At 44.0% G+C, this 18,453-nt stretch overlaps 1 protein-coding gene across 2 annotated transcripts in view; it reads right to left on the reverse strand.

Moving 5' to 3' along the window:
• MB21D2 (Mab-21 domain containing 2) overlaps positions 1-18,217 on the reverse strand; it is a 102,819-nt gene extending 84,602 nt beyond the window's left edge. Inside the window, exon 1 of one of the 2 annotated variants that reach the window (XM_090282262.1) lies at positions 17,558-18,217. In XM_090282262.1, coding sequence (XP_090138388.1) covers positions 17,558-17,768 — 211 coding nt within the window. In that variant the 5' untranslated portion in view covers positions 17,769-18,217. The remainder of the gene's footprint in view (positions 1-17,557) is intronic. The other variant, XM_090282347.1, reaches the window with a different exon arrangement.
• Between the last annotated feature and the right edge of the window lie 236 nt (positions 18,218-18,453).

Below are 18,453 nucleotides of genomic sequence, written 5' to 3' on the forward strand. Positions count from 1 at the left end.
GATGAAACATTTTTTTTTTTACATCACAAATGGGATTTTTTATTTGTCACCATTAAAAGTCTGAATTTTAAATAGATTCTTGCACTGGGGACTCGTGTCCATCAGCTTGTTCACTTCAGCACCACTCCCAGCCCCAGCAGCTTTTCCAGAACCGCTACCCCCACTACGAAGCTCCAGGACATCTTCTGCCCTTGTTTTATTAAAGAAAAAACAGGCGTAGAAAGAACAGTTTGCTCAAAGTCACCCAGCTATCCCCTCACAGGCTACGGTCTGCCTGACTCCGAAGCCCACATTCCTTCTTCCCACGGCCCCACCCTGCTTCCATCACCTCGGAGACAGACACGCCTGTGTACTTCCTATTTGTGGCACCAACGCCTGCACTCCCTTCCTGAAAAAGGACAAAAGCACTGGTATTGTTCCTCTCAAACAATAAAATTTTACGCAGAACCACAAAATTTGCCTACTAGGACGCCACCCTGGTGTCCTGTCAGCATTTCGTGGATTTTTGCAACACCACAGTTGGTGAGTTACTGAGTATCTCACCAGGCAATATGCAACTACAATTCTTTGATATTCGAAGTTCAGCTTTCGGGTGTCTTGGGTGTCATTTCAGGAGCTTGCTTATGGCTGTGGGACCCCCAGCAGGAGCAGAGGACACCGGCTGAAAGGAGCCTCCAGACCTAACGGGTAAGAAACAGTGGGGAGAGATAACGAGAGCTACCTTTTCATATTTCTAAAAAGAACATCAAGGTGCAACAATAAATAATAAGTCCCCTCCGTGAGAGACAGAAAAGGCAAGGAAAGAGAAGACAGGGAAATTAATAACAAACATGTTCCATTACACAAATAATTTTCCCTCAATATATCAAACAACTCTCTGGGGGCCAGGAGGTATTTTATTATAAGTCGGTGACAGAAGACAAAACTGAGGCTCAGAGAGGCTACATAGCTTGTTCAAGGTCCCCAAGCTGGTCAGTAACAGTAAGAAGACAAGGCCCCAGGTTTCCTGACAGCTCTTTCTGCTCACAAGCCTGTGAGAGATGGATAGGAGGCCTGACCGGCTTAGGGGCGACATCACTAGGTTTCCCATTACCATCCATACCAGCAACATGCAACATAACAATAGAGATCAGTAAGGACTGCGACAAACTTAAGAAAGTGTGGCACCTCGAAAGGAGGCAGCTGGAGGCAGCTGCTGTTCACAACCAGGTGATATTGGCCACACAGGAAATAAGGCCTAGTTCTTCTAATGTGGTAAGGTGGAAATCTGGTGTTTAAAAAGTCTCCCAACTTGTTAAAACGTTCGCTCTAAATTTTTAAAAACACCATGCTGTTCAAATCAAACCTATGTATAAAGGTAACCAGTTCTAAATCTGATGTAGATGTGACAAAGAACCAAAACACATGGCTGGTTCCTGACTGAGAGATCCCAGGCACAGAGTTATTGATGCTATAAATCCATGTGCCCACCATGCGTTGTTTCTCATGTGGGCATACTACTAGTTTTCAAATATATGTAGATGCTATTATTAAAAAATTCAGAGCAATTTACATGATAAACTAAATTCAAAATAGCTTTCTATAACTATTCATCTTCCCCCAGTGTAAAAATATAACCACTATCATTTGAGTCCTCATGATTTTTTTCACTGAAAAAAAAAATGATCCTTATATTTAGAAAAGGTTGCAAACAACTGGACAAGACAATTTCTAAAGTCCCCATTTTTTTAATGCCGTGATTACATGCTGCAGAGAATGGGAAACTAGGAAAGGAAAAGAAGCCCCCTAACACACCAAGGTATAAACTTAAAACTCAGTACACACATGGCCATCATCATAAACTATATATGACCTCACAGCTAAGCTCAAGAACAAAAGCAAAACAGTCAACAATACCAGCCATATTTATTGAGCCCCTCCCAAATATTTATTGAATACTCATGTTTTAGGCAAGGAAAAAAAAATTAAAAGGCAAACAAAAAACAGATATGTGATAGACTATAACTGAGTTTTTATGGCAATGGGAAATGCCAGACATTAATCACAAGTAATTACAAATTCATAATGGGTCAGTGCAAATAAGAAACCTGTGAAGCTAAGATGCCAGCTGGGCAGAAACTGACCCGGTCTGTGCTAGCCTGAAAGGCCTCCATAAGAAATAGATTTGACTAAGCTGAGATCTGATAGGTAAGTAGAAGTTAGTAAGTTGTGTGGGCTGTGGAAGATGAGACATTCCAGCAAAAGCCCTCAGTGGGAGGGGATGTGGTATTTCCAAAGAACTGCAAGGCCAGTGCAGCTGAGGCTGAAAGTATGAGGGCCTCTGAGATCTGAGTTGAGGCTGAATAGCTCACAGGAGATAGAGCATTGAGGCCTTCTCATCATGTTTAGAATGTGTGGGTTTTTAAGAGAGATTACATCATCAATACCTCACATGGTGCCTATCTCATAGCAGGGTAGGCAAGAACTACGAGTATGCAGTAAAATTGAAATGGTGGCAGGAGATGAAGCCAGAGAGTGAGCAGGAACTGCTGGGTCTTCAGAGGCCCCTTAAAATAGAAGTAGTAGTTAGGGATGGGCTGCCCGCCAAGGGATTAGGCATATTACAAAGAGACTTAGCCTGGAGAATGGATTGAAAAGATTAAGACTGGAGGCAGAAAACCCAGTGAGGTGATTGCAGTAATCCAGAAACTACCGGGCAGTGATGATGGTGGGAACAGAAACAAGAAAACAGAAAGAAGCAGAATTGGCGGGCCTCAAGTCCTTCCCAGCACTGGGACAAAGAGATGGGGTAGCGCTCAGGATGACTGCAGAGTTTCTGTCTCTGGTGAATGGTGGTGTGGCTGCTAAGGAGGAGCAGGTCTGGAGCACAAATTCCCTTTGGACGGTTGATTTGGGAATGTTTGGGACATACAAGAGGAACTATCACAGAGGCAGTCAGGAGGTCCAGACTGGGCCAGAGGGTTGGGAGGCAGATGCAGACGCTTCTGTGAAGTGGCAGAATAGAGAAGGCGTAAAGAGAGAAGAGACAGGCAGTCATCAAGGGTTGGACAAAAGAACATGACGGCCTTTACATGGGGACTCAGGAAGAAGAGAAACCAGAAAGAGTGTGTTACCATGGAAGTCATAGGAGGAGTGTTCTGGAGAGAATGGTCAACTTGGAGGAGGAATAACAAACCACAGTACCCGGTTCTGCTTTGTTCTGGTTTTTCCTCCAGGGCTTTCACTGTAATCTGTACATTTGTTTTCATTGTCCATCTCCTCCTACGACTTGTCTAAACAAGACAACGGTTTATTCCCCAGTGTGCTGCTACTGCCTGGTGGAGAGCTTGTTGCGCAGAGTTCTCCAAGGTCTGTGTGGAAGGACTGGATAGAGAATGCACGCGTGAATGCTTAGGGAGGAATCAGTAATGAAGAAGAAATGGCAGATGGCGGGGCAGAGGCAGATTAAGGACGGCAGAGCCCCTGGCGCAAAAGAAAATATTGGGCCCCTTAAAAAAAAAAAAAAAAGACACAGGGATAATAAAAATACATGTTAACCATATTTTATGAAGCGTAGTAATGAAACCAAACTTGGTGTCATTAGAAAAAAGTGTAAAGTTGGGGTTTTGTGGGGCCCTTCGGAAGTCAGGGCCCAGGACACGCACCCGGTGCGCCCGCCATTAAATCCGCCTCTGTGGAGGGGGCAGGAATAATCCCCAGGAAATGCATAGGAGCCTGAGAAAGAATGGGATCCAAGAGACAGGAACAGGGGCCAGCTGGTCTTCAACCACACAAAGATACTTAGTAAAATCAAGTCCCACCAATTCTGTTCCCCCAAAACCAGAAAGTATAAAATTCTCTCCCATGAGTTTCTACATTGTTCACATGGGCTTGCCAATTCAGAATGTTTCCATTTCCACGGATGTTTTATTGCAGGAAAACCGTGAGTAAGTAGGCTGGAAATGAGGCTTCTCTGAGCATTCCACTTCCCAGCCTCTGAATCATGAGCAGCACTAAGATCTCAAGAAGTAATTTCATCTCAACAAGAGATTTCATAGCATGATGCCAGCGTGCTTCAATGCTTTAAGACAAGTCAATGTACCAACATCTGCTCTTAAAAAGCAGGGCAACTGGACTGGGTTATTTAACAAATGTTCACTTGTCAAAAGTATTCACTTATGGCACTAAAAATGCAGATCCCTTAGTTCACAAAAAAAACCAATTCAGCTGACCATTTCTGATTTCAAAGTAACTTTCTTAAGAATAAATTTTGGCTTCTGCCTTTCACTGAAAAAAGATATGCTCCCCATTGTCCCACAGTAATAAGACTACATTAACTATATTCTAATTGGACATTCTAAATCTAGAATGAAACCCACTGGAGGTAGGGGGAAAGTGGAGGAAAGCTTCTTTGCCCTAATTTACTTAGCATCAGGTCCCAATGACCTTTATACAGCCTTAAATCAATCACTTACCAAAGACACACATTCTTACTTTAAAAATGAAGAGACCATGGATAAAGTGTGGTTTCATGCAAAGGACTGTCAATAACCATAAACCAAAATCATCAAAAGAATGTTTGCTCTGAGGGCTGCCAAGGAAGACTAAATGATAGAATGGAAAGACTCTGGACCCGGGGCCAGAAGATCCATATTAGCACATGGCTTCCAGGACAGTCAGGCCACCACCGTTTCCACACTACCCACTATTCCCACACTTCCATGAAGGTATGGCACCAGCTCATGGTGATATGCCAGCAACCAACACAGAGCCTGGCATGGTGATGGTATGTTTTGGAAAGGTGCAAAAAGGGGATAGTTGGACTGCCTCGGTTTCAATCTATCCTCTAGCACCAGCTTGAATGTCACTTAACTCAGGTTCCTCACCTCTAAAGTGGGGATGGTAACAACACCCTCATCACTGGATTGCTGTGAGAATTAAATGAGTAACTGATTCTAAAGCCATTGGGACAATAGCTGGCAAACAGTGGGGAAGAGTTTTCCAAGATCATCCTTATCCTTACCGTCATCAGTCGGACCTTGAGCAAGCCACTGCCCACCAGGAGGGGTGGTTAAATTTCCCCATCAGTGAAATCATGGGGTGGATGGGCTGATCTCAGGAAGATTTCCTGAAGGCTTAACTCCTCTATAATGCTTTGAATCCTATTACAACTCTAAATCCTGCTCAGGCTCTGAGCTCTCAGAACAGCAGCAGGGAGGGAAGGTAGTACTGACGCTGACGGGTCAGGTCCCACAGGCTGACAAGCCCCTGGAGCTTCAGCCCGTCCCAGCCACAGGCTGGCCCTGGAGTCTTACAGTCCACACTTCCTTACTACAGATACAGAGGGTTCAGAGATGAAAATATTCATTGTGATTCTCACAGCTGTGGAGGGAGCACAGGTGTGAGGAAAGGACAAACTTCAAAGAAAGAAACCAGAGAAGGACAGACAGGGAAGGGTCAAGACAAAAGCAAACATGACAGACCAGAAACACGCTGTGCCCACCCGGTTATTTATTTAGCATCCTTCGTCTTGCAGCAATTAAGAGAACGTCAAACCACACAAGGCAGCTCTGGAGCTGGGGGAATGCGCCTTATCCTGAAGCGCAGCCCTCAGAGTGACAACCTCTCCCTTCAAACCGAGGCAGAACCTCCCTGGGGAGCAAACTCTTCTGGTTGAATGGTCTCAGGTACAAGCAAGCAGCTACCTCAGAAAGCAGTTACTTGCTGGACATTTCCCTAACCTCCACTCAGCTCAGTGTTCAGGATAATCAAGTCCCCTTTCCTTTCTGGGCCTCAGTTTCCACTTCTGTACAATGGAGGTGGGAGGAACTTGGGCCAACTGATTTCCAAGTTTCTTAGCACCATTAAAATTGTAGCATTCCCGTCAATCACTTCCATTTTGCAGGGGAAAAGGATTTTATTAATAAGATAAAAAAGAAAGTTCATAGTTATTGCTGTTTTCTGCCTGAACTTAGACTTCCTGGGTTTATATCCCCAATCCAGCAGTAGCTCTGTAACTCTGGGCAAATTACTTAACCTCTCTGCTTTGGAAGTCTCATCAGTAAATAAGAATAGGAAGACTAACCCTTCCTTATAGTGTTCATATTACGATTAATTCAGTTCATATACATAAAGTATAATGTTCTAAGAACTGTGCCTAGTGTGGTTATTATTTTCAAAGTTATATAATTTTCTACTAAATGGGAATATTTGGGAAATAGTATGTTAGGACTACACCAGCACGCACGCATGTACACACACATACACATACATACACACACACACACTTTGGACAGACAGGAAAGAAACCTAGATTCTAGTTATGATTCGGCCCCAAAACTAGCTGCATGCTTACTTGTTTGTAATGAACCAAACCACTGTTCCTCTCTGGGCCTCAGTTTCCAGAATGGACAGCAGAAGGTTTCCCGAGAAGTATTCAGATCAGAGGTGATATACTGGCAGCCACAGTGTTCTGTTTGACCTGCAGTTTTAACCCACATTCTTTTCCTTTAATATTTGGTTTTATTCTTGGTATTTAAAAACCTGGAGATTTTTCCATAAACATTCAGATTTATCAGGTCTCTTAAAACATCTCAAGTTCTATCAGCCTGGGCGCCTTTAAGCAGTGGTTCTGAAAGTGTGGGCTCTGGACCAGTAGCAGCTGCATCACCTGGAGACTTACTAGAAATTCAGATTCCTGGGGCTGGATCCCAGACCTCTTGAATCAGAAACTGTAGGAATGGGGCTGGCAATCTGCTTTGACTACAGGGGGATTGATGGAGGGAATGGGGGTACCAGGTAGAGGGGCAAAGGGGAAAAACTGGGACAACTGTAATAGCATAATCAATAAAATATTTAAAAAACAAGTAAAGCTGGAGAACCACCATGGTGGAGGAACAGCTGGCAGGCAGTGAGAGCAGTGGCCCCTTTTAGGAGAAAGACGTAAAAGGTGACCTCATTCCCCAGTGCACCCCGCCCCCCACCCCCAGGTATCCCTGACTCTGACCCCAAGGACCAATTGGCATTTACTGAGCTGCCGACCACTCTCATTTTCCTTAGTGTTTAGTCCCCAGTGGGCCTTTGGCTCACCAGCTCCTATCTAGATGGACCACCCGTCTCATGCCTGGGCTATGAGTCCCTCGGGCACTGGTGCCAGGATTGTGCCACTTCAAATCAGAAGCATAGCCTGTATGACAGCAGGCTGCACACACCAAAGGTGTGTTAGAAGAACTGTTGAGTTTCCTTTATGACACCAAGGGTGTGTTAGAAGAACTGTTGAGTTTCCTTTATGAATCACAATCCACACAAGCAGCTGCTGAAAGAACAGCTGCAGTTGCTAAAGGGTGATCTTGAAGCAGCCCAGGAAAGTGCTCACAAGTTGAATACCAGTAACAGACACATGCAGACTTGTGATCTGCTGGCTTGGTTCTTCCTACCACTCCTCCCTGCCTCTCTCTGGACCAGAAATCCTCCTTCTTCCACACCCCAGGACAGGGTGGGTAGATACAGGAGTGAGTTCTTAGCATTAGCATAAAACAAAGAATTTGGGATAACCTTTAAAGGACTTGAGTTTGATCCTACCTCAACCCTTTAGTGACCTGAAATGAGGTACTACTTAACCTCTCTTGACCTTCAGTTTCTTCCTATGTTAAAATATACACAACCATATCTACCTTAGGTGGTTGTTGTGAGAAGTCAAAATTAGATTATGCATGTAAAGGTATTTTGTAAACTGTGGAGGACTAGATAAAAGGCTTATTATTGTCCCATAAAACTGCTGTTTGACCCATAAATTATCTAATGTAGAACTCACTGTTTCTGGCCTAGGGCTATCAGGTGAAATCAGATAATCGCAGGACTACAAAGGGCCTTCTGAAGACCTGCAAACCAATCTTCCCCCACTGCTTCCCTCCCCTGCAATCCCTAAATGCCAGGAACAAGGGCCAAGCCAAAGGGTGGCCCCACCTAAAAAACCCTCACCTGCAAGAAGGTCACTACATTCCAAGCAGGTGACCCATTCCTTCCACCTTGGGGCTAATCGGAACATAGACTATTCCTCCTTGTAAAGGCCAGATCAGACTTGCTATCACTTAAGTAGCCTTGAAAGCTTAAAGCCCACCTCAGTGCCTTTGCACATGCTGTCCTGGCCACCTAGATACTCTTCCAGCTAGTCTTAAGATGGCTAGGTCCTTCTTACCCTTCCATTTCAACGTCTCTTCAGAGAGACCTTCTCTACCAGTCTTCACTCCATCCTACCCAGTTACTCACCACTGTAATACTCTGTGCTTTGCTTTTCCCACAGCAAACATCCCTAGTCATTTCTGTGCTTAAATCCTGTTGAATTCCCCCAGAGAACAGAAGTCCTATAGATATCGTGACCTTGCTTCTGTTATTCACCACTCTCTGCACTTATATAGTAACTATAACACAGTAATTACACTGGTACCTGATAGGCACTACAACACACGTTGAATGAATTTATAAATTCATGAATGCACGCTTAACACCACCCTATGCACATTGTGGGTATTCAAATACTTGTTAGAAGAAACAAAAAACTAAACAAGACTTATACCAACTCCCACTACGGACTTAACTCATTTCACAAATAGTAATCATGGCTTGTGTTCAGGAAAAAATATAAAAAATAAACAAATTGAACAACAGCTTCCCATGCCAGCTTTACTCATAGCAGCACTGGTCCTAGTTACCTGTCTCTTTATCTTGTAAAGAGGGAATTCATGCAAAGGCACTTAAGTGGACAAAAAACATAGTTGTTTCCTAGAGAAAGGGCCTCACGTAATGGCATAATTATAATCTATCCTTAAAGAAATTACTCAGCTGGCAAGTACTCACCCAAGTCCATTGTGAAACTGACACGGACCCTAAGAACCAGTTGGGCAGGGCCTAATAACCAGTTGGGCAGAATGCATACCTATGGGGCATGTACTTACCAGTCCACAATCAGTCAACCTCAACAGCACTATACCTGTGGCTCACGGGGAAGGTAGAAAACCCCAGAGAGAAATGAAAGCTACTACCCTTGACTGGTCTGAGAATATAGACTCACCCCAGCAACCCATAAAAGATGTAAACAAGCCAACAGGCTCTTAGCAAGCAGTGGTGATGCAGCAGAAGACACTGGAGATCTGGGTCGAGTCCTGCACTACAACTTACTCTATGACCTCCAACTAAGTCACAACACCTCCTGGTCTCAATACTAAACCCATCTGTAAATGTGGGTTAATAGTTTCTATACTACCTTTCTCAAAGGCCTGTCCAAGGAATAATACCATGCTATTCCAGATGTAAATATGTCTTACAGTCAATAAAGCACTGTACAAAGGTGAGTTATTGATGGCAGGTAATAATCGTTTATAATAGCAAAGTATAACTACAATTTGGATTCCAGAGTAGGCATCAGAAGACTTGCAGGTTGATTGATAAGCACATGGAACACTTCCATGGGGCAGGTGACTTATGTTTTCTCTGCCTTCTGTAAGGTCCGCAGTGTGAGCACATAGGAGATGCACGAGTAGCCTCGATGCTCATGGAAGGAAAGTCAGAGTCTACAAGAAAGGGGATATTCCCACAAGTCACTGTTTACTGCTCTCAGCAATCACTTAGGACATTTCTTAAACTGCCCTATGGGTTAAGTCTTAAAGACACCATTCTCGGAATGCAGAAAAAGCTCCGCTACCACCTAGGAGATCAGATCAAGATTTTCTTGACCCCAGCAAAGATGATATAGCATGGCTTAAAGGAAAGGAAAAATCATAAAGAGACAATGTCAGAAAGTGCTCATTCCTTACAGAAAGTCTGAAATAAGCTTAAAACAGAAAGGCTCTTTTAAAGCAAATCAAGTCACTTAACACTCTGGGAGCACCTACTGTGTAAATGTTCCCAATGGGTGCTGCAAAGATAAAGGAGCCAGGGATTTCTTAACCTGGAGCATGGGAAAGAATGTGCCAAGGGACATACAAGTGGACTAGTTGTTAGGAAAACACAGAGGAAAGGTAAATTTTTTCTCCTTCCAGAGAGAGAGGAAAGCCTCATGCGTGAAGTGGCATTTGAGCTGGGAGAAGAAAACAAGGCGGAGATAAGGTATCAGAATGCTGCCTTTAGAAACTGAGTCTTAACTGCCTCTGTGACATAGACGTCTTGGCAGGCTGGAAAAGCCAATGAACCCCTGCAAAAAACAAAATGAGTATGGTAAAATTATACAGGACTTCAAACAACATACTGTTAAAATGCATTCAAAAAAATAAATTTGTGATAGAGTACCAACTCTGCAGTAAATAAAATCCAGTAGCAAGTCTAATAGCCACCACAGGTTCAAAGCAGCAATAAATGATTTTTTTGAGATATCTGTAACATCTTTAATATGAAGTGAAAATATCTGTGATTTCTGTTGGCAACAAAAGCAAAAAACATAGGGACTACTATGGTTTGTTACCTACTTTTATAATGGAAGCAAATGCTGTATTTCAGTTAGAGGTAATTAAAAATAAAGATGTTTTCCCATTCAAGTTCACAGACTCTATACTATTGCTTCCATGGAACCAGGTTAAAAAATCCTGATAAACAGCCCAAACAAAGAAAGTGAGAAATATTGTCAGTGTTATGTGACCACGTAGAACATGCAAACACAGATAGGAGATGACACTGAAAGGCCAGTTAGACCCTCAGAAGTCATCAATACAAAGGTTCCTCATCCTCAATTATTAAATCACGGAATGTGTTCTCAGTTCCAGAATAGTGTCTTCTTTTGAAATAAAAGAGTAATGAAAACAAACTAGGAGACATCTTTCCCCAGGTTTCAAGTTATAGCTTCTTTTTCAAAGTGTGGCAGATGACAACATATTGATAAATTTACCAAAAAAACACAGATCCGATATGAATACTGTTATGTAAAACTTTATGAACGTTAAGAATGAGTGGGTGTAAGCATGTGTATAAACACAAGATGTCTAGAAACATATACATCAAATATTAATGTAATTAGAATTTGGAAGTGATGTTACTTTCATCTTTGTATTTTCTATAATTGGAAAGTGGGCAAAAAGGTTGCCCAAAAGAGGTTAGGAAACTTTATTCAGGGTAACACACACCACTTTATTCAGGGTACAAAATAGAGCTGGTACTAGAGCTCAGAAATGTCCTTCTTTTGTACTGCACAAAACTTTTCAGATTCAGAATTTAATGGACCTCTTTCCATGAGGTAGTCATGTACTGTGTAAGAACATTTCAGTCAATGGTGGTCCCATAAGATTATAAAGGAGCTGAAAAATTCCTATCACCTAGTGATGTTATGGCTGTCATACTGTAGTACTGCAATGCATTATCCATGTGTTTGTGGTGATACTGGCATATGGTATTTATAAAATCTACAGCAGTGTACAGTAATGTCCTAGGATTTCACATTCACTCACCACTCACTCACTGCCTCACCCCGAGCAACTTGCAAGCTCCATTCATGGTAAGGGCCCTATCTATACAGGGGTACCATTTTTTATCTTTTACACTGCATTTTTAAAATTGTACCTTTTCTATGTTCTATGTATGCCTCCAGTATTTAGTATAGTAATATACTGAATAGGTTTGCAGCCTAAGAGCAACAGGCTATCCCACACAGTCTAGGTGTATAGTAAGCTATACCACCTAGACTTCTTGTAAGTATACTCTATGATGTTCACATGATGACAAAATCACCCAGCGATGCATTTCTCAGAACACATCTCCAACGTTAAATGACACATGACTATAATTATTATCCCCAACATACAAATTCAGAAATTGAGACTCAGAGTTAAGTGAATTGCCCAAAGTTGGAGCTAGAATCCAGTTCTCCTGCCACTCCTGAGGCAGGAATACTAGTGTCATTGTTAAAAGCCAAGGGTTTGCATTTGCCTGCCCCAACTAGGCCATTTACTTGCTGGTAAACTTAGGAAATCCCTAAGTTTTTCCAATCCTATGGTTCCACGTAGTTCTTTACTTCCAAGCATTATGGTGATGATTAAATGAAACAATGATGTAAAGCCCCATTACCACCTCTGATGCAGAGTATAGGCTAGTCATCTCATTCACTGTGTCTCCCCACCTCTGTCCCAGGTGGGACTCTAGTTCCAGGAGCCAACAGATCTATCTGCTCATAAGCTCAGCAGCCTTGCTTAGTCTCAAAAGTCAACTGGCATCATGCTCACTGTGCTAAGAGCAGAGCTTCTGAACAGGGAATGCACGGCCTCAGGCCTAACACAGGGCAGGATGTCGGCGTGCTGAGCAGCCAGTTTGGGGATCTCTAGGGATTCTGATTCAACAAATCTGAAATGAGACCAGAGATTCTAATTGTTAAAAAGCTCCAGAAGAATCTAAAGAGCTAACATTTAGTGATAAGCTCTCAGGTTGACAAGAGAGAATCTAACACTTCTATGAATACAAAAGAGTCCCAGTCTAATCTAGAGCAATGCATTATCCAATGTGTTTTCCAACAAGAACATCATGCAAAGACCAGGAGCATCAACAAATCTAGGGCTCCTCTGTCAAGAACAAAGGACAGCAATTACCCAGAGCCATGGAGGAGAACTGAAACCAACCCAAACTAGCAGCAAAAATAAATGTTCTTGGGGACCTCCCTGCTCTAGATGCATAATGTTGTCATAGCTGAAACAGACTTCAAAGATGATCTTGTCCATTATACAGATACAGCACATTAGCGATTTGAACTCTAAGGAACTGATCAAGACTTAGAGGCCCACAAAGCAATTATCTGCAATAAATCCCCTCAATAAATACTGCTGAATGAATTCATTAAGAGAAAAGTGCCATTCTAACACTGCAAAGACAGGGCTTTAAAGTGGTCTACTGTGAATATAAAGACAGGGTCTTAAAATGTGGTAGGCCTGGCAGCACTCCGAAGTTCCACACCATAAGTTTAGAACTTAGAAGTGGCCATGTGGTACGTATGGTCCTAAAAAGAGACAAGAGCCAACAAAACTATTTTCCTAGAGTTGGTGCCCATACCAGAAAAAGGGTCTCCAAAAAACCATATGAATTTTGTCCTTAGGACCCTGCATACTGTTTGTAGACAGTATAACATTTAGTAAATATTAGTTGAATGAATGAATGAAAGAAGAGGGAAAGAAAGAGACAGAGAAATCATCCCTGCGACTACAGGCTAAATATTAGCCTGAGTGTAGCATTCCCCAGGGAGTGGAGCCTTTTTGGTTGTCCGAATGAAGAGTGATGGAAACTGATTGCTAGAACAGTGGGAGAAACATGAGCTTTTGAGTATGACATTCCTGGGTTCAAATTCAAACCCTGTGTGCCCTTGGCATAAATACTAGAACTCTTTGAGTTTTAGTGTCTTATCTTAAAAAGGAGATAATATAACCTACTTCACCTCCAAAATAGTCATGATAATATTTATCCTTACAAAGTTCTTGGAAGAAACTTTCATGAACTAATGGACTTATGCAAAGTAGCTAGCACAATGGCCAGCACACAGTATAAGCTTAACAAATGGCAATGTATGTTTGAATTAATCATGCCCTCTACAGTCAGAGCTATATTCTCCTAGGCTGCCTCTAATCATACTCCACAGTTTTTTCTGATACCAAATTGCAGATATAATTCCAGTTTAAGTTCACTAGATTTCCTAATAAAGTCTATTTTGTAAAATAAAAAGAAATTATGCATACATTCCTTTTCAGTTTACAAAGTAACTTCACATTCACACACGACTCCAAAATGATGCATTACTATTATCCATGTTTAGTAAATGAAAAAAACTAAGACTGCTCAGCCAGCAAGAGGCAAACTAGAATTGGTACAGGTTTTAACATTTTATTATAATGGCCATCATTTTCCCAACCGGAAGTTCAAACAAGTGATTTTATTGTGGAATAAAATCCTTATACACTTAGACCACTCCAGAAATCACCTCAGATGCTTCTTGGATCTTCCTAATATTTATAGCTGAAAGCAGAAACAAAATCCTGAAAGAAGAGGCAGTAATATTTTTCAAACAAAGACCTTCCTCTGGACTTAATGCATCTATTATTAATAGTTTCAAATAGGAGAGGAACACGTCAGAGTCAGGCCAGTAGGTGTTTTAGCCACATCTCTACCATTTATTAGCCATAGGGCCCTGGATGATTCTTAACCCCAGTGAATTTCATTACCTTCATCTGTGTAATGAGAAAACATTACTCCTAAGGTTGTTCGAAGTTCCTGGCATCCAGAAGGTAAGCAGTAATTTATAGCTATTCTAATAACCACGTCATGGAACTGATCATTCAGACTTTAGGCAATCTAAGTGACTGCTTGTCTCCCTCCTGGCTTCTCTAACTTCTGCATACACCCTGTTATTCTTCATTCAATAGGGACACAACCAGTCTCCGCCAGAACTCACCAGGGAATGAAGATAACAAAGGAGCTGATAGTGACATTATGCAAATACCAAATATTATTAAAACATTAATGAACTCTGGCAATTTCCTGAATTTTGATAAATGATGTTTATTATGCACTGCCACCCTTTCACACAATCTGGGCTCTCAAATGTTAACCAGATAATAACAGCAATCACTCTCCTAAAAGACGAAGGTGTAGAGAAATAAGAAGTCTAGATGATTCCATATAACACCTGCCTCCAAAAGAATCAGAATCTCTGTACAAACAGAAAATGTCAGGACAGGCCACGGAGACCACAGTGACACCTGCTCGTTCAGATCACCTCCACAGCCTATGCAGAACCAAGCTCAGATAGGCTGAAAGGTCATTGGTTATGACAAATGTCTACCACCACTTTTTCTTCTGTATATAGTTGCCTCCAAACTAGAAGAACAAAAAGGTTTGGGAAACTGGGAGAGAGTAGCTGCCAACTGCCTAAAAACAGATAGCTCATCCATAGTTCCATGAAAGAGGTTTGCACCAAATTGCTCTGCCATTTCATTGTGTGAGGGGATAATGTTTTTAAGCTGCTGACAATCCTCAGGTACAGCTCAGAGGCAGAACAAATCCAAGAGGACTTAGCCCCCCATAACTCCAAAAGATAAAGGCCTGGCACCACCCCAGTGACACCTTAACAAGCTGAGGGTCATTAAGACACCTCATTCGCATATTCATGAAAGACTCAAGGCTGTGGCAAGTGAAACAAAGTGCACACAAAAAAAGAGATTTTGGTTTTTAAGCCAAGAGAAAATCCGCTTTAGAAAAAGTAAATCCACACAGGGACCCTTGCTGTCTCCAACCCTTCAGTTGTCTACAGCAGCCAGCAAGCACCTCATTAAGGGAAAGCAAGGAACTCACAAATGAATGTAACATCACACACAAGGCAAGCTCACTTCGCCATCTGCCTTCTAGTGTCCGGAAGGGCAAAAGACTTAAATGACACACTCTCCTGATTTTTCTCTCCTGCAGGTGGAACTATGAAATTCTCAGGGGGCAAGAAAGACTTCTTTTGCAAGGTCAACTGGGTAAAAAGGAATAGAAGAGAATTTAGCTCACCTGTCAACACAATGCTTCTCATACCATTAAACACACATGTAAATTAAACACCCAAGTAAGACCCTTCACACCTGGGTAAAGGCTTTGCTAAACCAGTGTATCAGCTGTGGGGCTAGAGCAGAGGTTTGTAATGTGCTGGGCATTAAAACTTACCCCTCCCCACATTCTCCTATTTTCTGATCCAAGACCATCCAGACTGGTAGTGACCCAGCATCTTTTTCTAGTGAATGACTTAGGACAGAAGACATCGGAACTGATTCCAGGGCTATAACATCACAGTGGCAGACTTCCATTATTTATGTCAAAGAGAAAGGACATCATTAAGCAACTTAAATAACTGCTCTGAACCCTCTCTGTGTGTTCCAACCCTCCCAACAATCACTGTGCTATTTTTCAGTCTAGTAGTTTTGTAAGCGTGTAAGCTTCCCTCTGGAAGCTCACTCCCACCAACTTTGGGACTTAAAAAATAATAATAATAATAAAATAATAACAGCCCTGGCATGGTAGCTCAATGGGATAGAGTGCTGTCCACATATGCCAAGGCACACACAACCAATGAATGTATAAATAAGTGGAACAACAAATCCATATATCTCTCTCTCTCTTTCAAATCAATTTAAAAAAAAAACATGTTCAGTTCATCTAAAGATTTGAATGGTCGAATATCTCAATAGATTTTCAACCACATACACAATCTAGGCTACACTTTGGGAGTGTGGAGCAAAAGGTAAAATCCAGTCCCAAGTTGAATCTGATTTATCCAGCTTCTGAAAGCATTACTACTGGAGTCCACACGTTCAATCGGTATTACTCCCCACCCCCACCTTGGACTGTGGAGAGTAAAAAAACCGAGAGAGAAAAAGGTATCCCATGACAGAACCAGCAATAACAAACAGTCGCAGAAATCCAAGCAGGTGGTCAGGAGAAAAGCAAAATAGCTCTGTCTTCCTCTTTGGTCGAAGACCTTTTTCAATCAAATTTTCCACTACCTAAAAAATTGGCTGAGGCTGTAACACAAGAGGTCCCAGTTCTGCGGGATGTTAACGGCCACGTACTGCATGCCTGACAAGGTGGCACTGGTGGGGCCGAGGCTGCCAAGGAGGCTCCCAACGGCGACCACTCACACAACCCCTCAGTAGCAATAATCCGAACGACGGGACACCTAGGAGGGGCTCGGTCTCCCAGGTCAGGCTCCATTATTTTCCTCCACACACCATTCAACAATCACTTTAAGGACCTGTAGGTCACGGGTTGGGGGGATCGCAGTGGGCGGCATGTTTCTAACCCCCCATATCTCCCAGATTCTAACCTCAGGGCACCTCTCTCGGCCAGAGCGACGACCGCACACAAAGAGGAGCGGGTCAGCGCTCCAGGGGGTCACGGAATTAGGAATTCAGAGCTCCGCCACAACCCTGGGGAAGCACCGGAAATGCTGCCGACCGCTTCAAAGGGAAGTCAATTTACAAATCGAAGTTGAGAACTCCTAGCGCCCAACCTACTTCAGCGGGTTACCAGGGAACACCCAACAAGTTTGGCCACCGGGGGCTTGGCATGACAGCGCCGCGCCGCAGGACTAGAGAAGCAACTTGTCGCTCGGGCGCCAAGCCAGAGCCCCAAGCTATCCCCACGTCCCAAGCTCAGGACCGGACCCAAGGCTCGGCTTTGGAAAGGCGCAGGTCCGAGCCTTCGGGGCCAAATCCCCTAATTGAAAGGCGCCGCCGGATCTCACCTGGACAGCGCAGCTTCCAGGGGCTTCTCCTCACCGGTGATACCTTTCACCGTGAACACTTCACCGCCCACCAGCCCTGGCCGGTGAGAAATTAACAAAAGAGCCAGTGAACAGCGGGGGAAACGGGACCCGGCGCAAAGTATAGTAAGGTGGGGAGATAAGGCAGCTAGCTCTGCGTGCAGCAGAGAAAGAGGAGGAGAAGCAGGACAGAGATGGGTTATGTCCCAAGCACCCGACTCTGGGCAGGAAACCAAGAAGGAAAGAGAGAGCAAGAAGGGGGAATGGGTTCGCTTCCCCTCTTCCCATCACACACATACACACCTCCCCCTTTTTCCTTCTTACCCAGCATGGAAAAGATGAAATCCTTGGCTGTGTGAATCTCCAGCGCTCTCTGGTCGTCGTATTCCCGCTGGTCGTGCTTCGTGAATTCTTGGATGAGTTTGTTCAATTCCTCCACCCGAGCTCCGGACCTGAAATCCAGCTCCGGGAACGTAGGCTTGTTGTTACAGCCCAAGGAGGCTGCCTTGCTGGCGGTGGGAGCCGCCATCTTCATGCAAAACGCGCCTAGTAGCAGCTCCGCGGCGATGGCAGCACCCACCCCCGCCCCCCACCTCGCCCCCCTGGGCCTCCTCCAGTCACCGGCTCCCGGGCTGTGGCCCCGGCCCGTGGGCGGGCTGGAGGGCGGGCGTCTAGGCGGGCGGTCCCAGCTGGGTGCGCTCCGGGCGTCCCGGCTTCGGAAGGAGCTGGACTGCAGCGAGGGTGCGTGTGTGGCCCCGACACCCTTTCCTGCGGCCCCACGCCGGCCCTGGTACTGCAGGTCCTTGCTCTTCCCTGGCCCTCGCTGGCAGCGGCTACAGCGGCGGTAGAGCCAACCCAAGCCTCCCCCAGAGCGAGGAAAGTGAAGTGGAAACAATGTGAAATTCACCAGCTCTGAAATCAACAAGCTGCCGGCTCCCGTGTTACGGAGCCAGCACCAGCGTCCCTATTTAAAGGGACAGCGCACCCAATGGTAAGAAAAATAAATAAATGACAGAGGTCTGCGCGCCTGTGCCACTTGCCAATCTGAGCTCGGGCAGACGTGCGAGGTGTGGACGTACTCATTCTCTACCTCCACCCCCGTGGGGGGCAGAGCTTGCCAAGCGCATTCTAGGAGAAGGGAGCCTTCCTCAAAATGATTTTAAGGGCGGTGTCCCGGGCGAGGACATCTCTATGGGACCGTTTCCATCTCAAAGAGCCCC

Source organism: Furipterus horrens, unplaced genomic scaffold, assembly GCF_987537825.1.
Source record: "Furipterus horrens unplaced genomic scaffold, mFurHor1.1.pri manual_scaffold_1, whole genome shotgun sequence".
NCBI lineage: Eukaryota > Metazoa > Chordata > Mammalia > Chiroptera > Furipteridae > Furipterus > Furipterus horrens.